We start from the raw sequence: 3,213 nt of genomic DNA on the forward strand, positions 1-3,213 counted from the left end.
TTGGATAAAACTTTAAACCAGAGAAATTTACAGATGCTTTTAATAGGTAATAATAAAGTCACTACTTTGCAAATTAAAGAAGATCTGAAAGGACAATTTAGAAAACGAGTTTCCAGATAAAGAGATGAAATAAACAGGAGTGATCCTCTCTTCTGACTGCTGTGCGAAATGGTGAAAATCATTGGAGCAAGAGAGCTTATGAATGTAAATTGAGTTACTTACTCTATTCTAAACATAGCTTTTAAATTTACATACAGTAATGCTTTATTAAACTTAGAAATATTTTTTTTTCCAGCTCTGTAGGAATTCTATAGGAATTTAACCATGAGAAATCATACAATGGTGACAACATTTATTCTTGTAGGACTAACTGATGATCCTAACTGGCAAAATGTAATTTTCCTTTTTCTTTTTCTAACATATTTATTGAGTGTCACTGGAAATCTGACCATTATCCTGCTAACTCTACTGGATTCCCACCTCAAAACACCCATGTACTTCTTCCTTCAGAATTTTTCATTTTTAGAAATGTCATTCGCATCTGTCTGTATCCCTAGGTACCTGTTCAGCATTGCAACTGTGAATAAAACAATTTCTTATAATGCTTGTATGACACAATTATTTTTTGCCATATTCTTGGGTGCATCAGAGTTTTTTCTGTTGGCTGTCATGTCCTGTGATCGTTATGTAGCTATCTGCAAACCCCTTCACTACACAATCATTATGAACAACAGAGTCTGCACGCAGCTGGTTGTTACCTGTTGGTTGGGTGGGTTATTAACAATCACTCCTGCACTTATCATGGTCTTGAGGTTGGAATTTTGTGATGCCGATATTATTGACCACTTTGGATGTGACTATTCTCCTCTACTGAAACTGTCCTGCACAGACACATGGGCCATAGAACTGTTAGGTTTTATTTCTGCTGTTATGATACTGCTGTTTACATTGGCCCTGGTGTTACTCTCCTATGCATATATTCTAAGAACAATTCTGAAGATCCCTTCGGCTGAGCAGAGAAAGAAGGCTTTTTCTACCTGTTCCTCCCACATGATTGTTGTCTCTATCTCTTATGGCAGCTGAATTTTTATGTATGTAAAACCTTCTGCAGAGGAAAGGGTAGCTTTAAACAAGGGATAGCAGTGCTCAACACTTCAGTTGCACCTGTCTTAAATCCTTTTATATATACCCTAAGAAATAAGCAAGTGAAACAAGCCTTGAAGGGTGTAATTCAAAAATTTGTTTTTATTACCTTAAAAAAATAATTTTTGCTTTTATAAAAGGAAACCACTCAAACTTACAAATAAATGTACCTTTATGATTACCCTAATACATATCCATTTTATTTTACATTATGATTGTGATTAAGTCAACTATAAACAGTCATGTGTCGTCAATCTACTTCCAGATTTTCATCCTTTAATGTATAAACTGTATCCATGATGTTCTTTTATGTGTTGCTGAAATCACTTCAGTCTTTCAAATGAACTCTTTTACTTTTTTATCTTTAAAATGGTTCTATTATGAATTAATATTTAAAAACCAATACTTCATGTTTTTAGGGCATAAACCAACTGCCATGGAGTCAGGTCTGACTCATAGCGACCCCTCCTTGGGTTTCTGAGGTGGTATCACTACGGAAGTCAATTGCCCAATCTTCCTTTCGAGGAGTGGATGGTGGGTTTGAAGCACCAGCCTTCTGCTTAGCAGTCAAATGCCTTAGGCATTACGCCACCAGAGCATAGAAGTGTTGCAATTCAATTCTTTGTGAATTTTGCAAGTATTTATTTGATTTTATAAATCTCTACAAAATCTTTATTATTCTACATAATGTTAATATTTTACTAAAACATGTGATGTTCCTAATGACCTAACAATGTACATGTATAGGAATTAAGTATTCATTTTGGAGATTGATGAATATTTTTAAAATATATACAAATTTCTATGTTGCTATATATCAAAGGGGTATTTTACACTTAACAAAGAATGTTTTATATCAGAAATTAATTTAAAGAGCCTATGTAGATTATGTAGGAAACTCTGGCAGTGAAGTGCATGAGGTACTTGATTGCTAACCAGAAGGCGGGTGGTTCAAACCCACTAGCCACTCCTCTGAAGGAAGTTTGGACAATCTACTTCCATAGTGATACCACCTCAAAAACTCAAGGAGGAGTCACTATGAGTCAGGTCTGACTCGACAGCACATAACAACAACAGCATGTAGATCATGTAGATATACTTTGGTCATGTTGTCAGAAAGGACAAGATCCTGGAGCAGTGTATCATGCTTGGCAAAGTACAGTGTCAATGAAACAGGGAAAGACCCTAAATGATATAAATTTATACAGTGACTGCTACGATGGGCTCAAGCACAGCAAATGTCGTGAGAATGGCACAGGACTGAGCAGTGTTTCCCTCTGTTGTACATAGGGTCACTAGGAGTCGGGGCTGATTCAACAGCAACACAACAACATACAGATTATACCAACCTAACACTGAGGCTAAATTAGTTTATCAGAGAATACCTCCTTCTCTCTATCTCTCTGTCTCTCTCTGTTTCTCTCTCTCTCTCTCACACACACACTCACACACACAAACATACCATGCTAATATACCTTTAATAAATGTATCATTGGGATATAGCCAGAAAGCAGTGCTGTTTCATAACAGTGCAAAGAGAAAGGCATTGATCAAATAGGAATGCCTAACATTAAGTATCGTGCTAGGAGTTGTCTTTTTTTAAATAAATATTATCAATTTTTCGGATATTTTTAACAAATTGGTTTGGAAATTTTATAAATACATTCATTCTAGATCATGTGATATAATAAGACATCTATCACTCTTTTTTCTAAAGTTCATTTTATGCCACTTCACTTCTTCAAAAAACTACATTAGTAGCTGTTTTCTCTAACCTAAAACAATCCAGAGAGGATTTTTGGTTTTATGTAAACAGGTGAAAAGTGAAACTGGAGTTCAGGGTCCATGTTGCAACAAGCCATTAAAAAGGTTCCCCAGTAGTGAGAGTGAAAAGTGGCATGGCCAAATATCTTCCCTAGGAACAACACTCTGCATCTTAGCATCAAGCCGTCGTAACTTTGAATGGAGTCTGTGAATGTTGTACATTAGTATTATTTAATTTTATTATTATTTGTTTTATTCTATTGTGATTTGGGTGAAGAATTACAGAGCAAATTCACTTTCCATACA

The 3,213-nt window shown here is 35.3% G+C and overlaps 1 protein-coding gene across 1 annotated transcript; it reads left to right on the forward strand.

The window, feature by feature from the left end:
* Positions 1-324: 324 nt before the first annotated feature.
* LOC103213306 (olfactory receptor 6C3-like) lies at positions 325-1,083 on the forward strand. The gene has a single exon (XM_042783484.1). It carries the CDS (start codon positions 325-327, stop codon positions 1,081-1,083), a length of 759 nt encoding a protein of 252 aa, XP_042639418.1.
* Positions 1,084-3,213: the final 2,130 nt, after the last annotated feature.

The sequence above is a fragment of the Orycteropus afer genome, unplaced genomic scaffold, assembly GCF_000298275.1.
Source record: "Orycteropus afer afer isolate SDZICR_OR568_19922 unplaced genomic scaffold, OryAfe1.0 scaffold01536, whole genome shotgun sequence".
NCBI lineage: Eukaryota > Metazoa > Chordata > Mammalia > Tubulidentata > Orycteropodidae > Orycteropus > Orycteropus afer.

Coding starts and splice junctions, on each gene's coding strand:
- LOC103213306 (XM_042783484.1), top strand. CDS start 325: ATGAGAAATCATACAATGGTGACAACATTTATTCTTGTAGGACTAACT.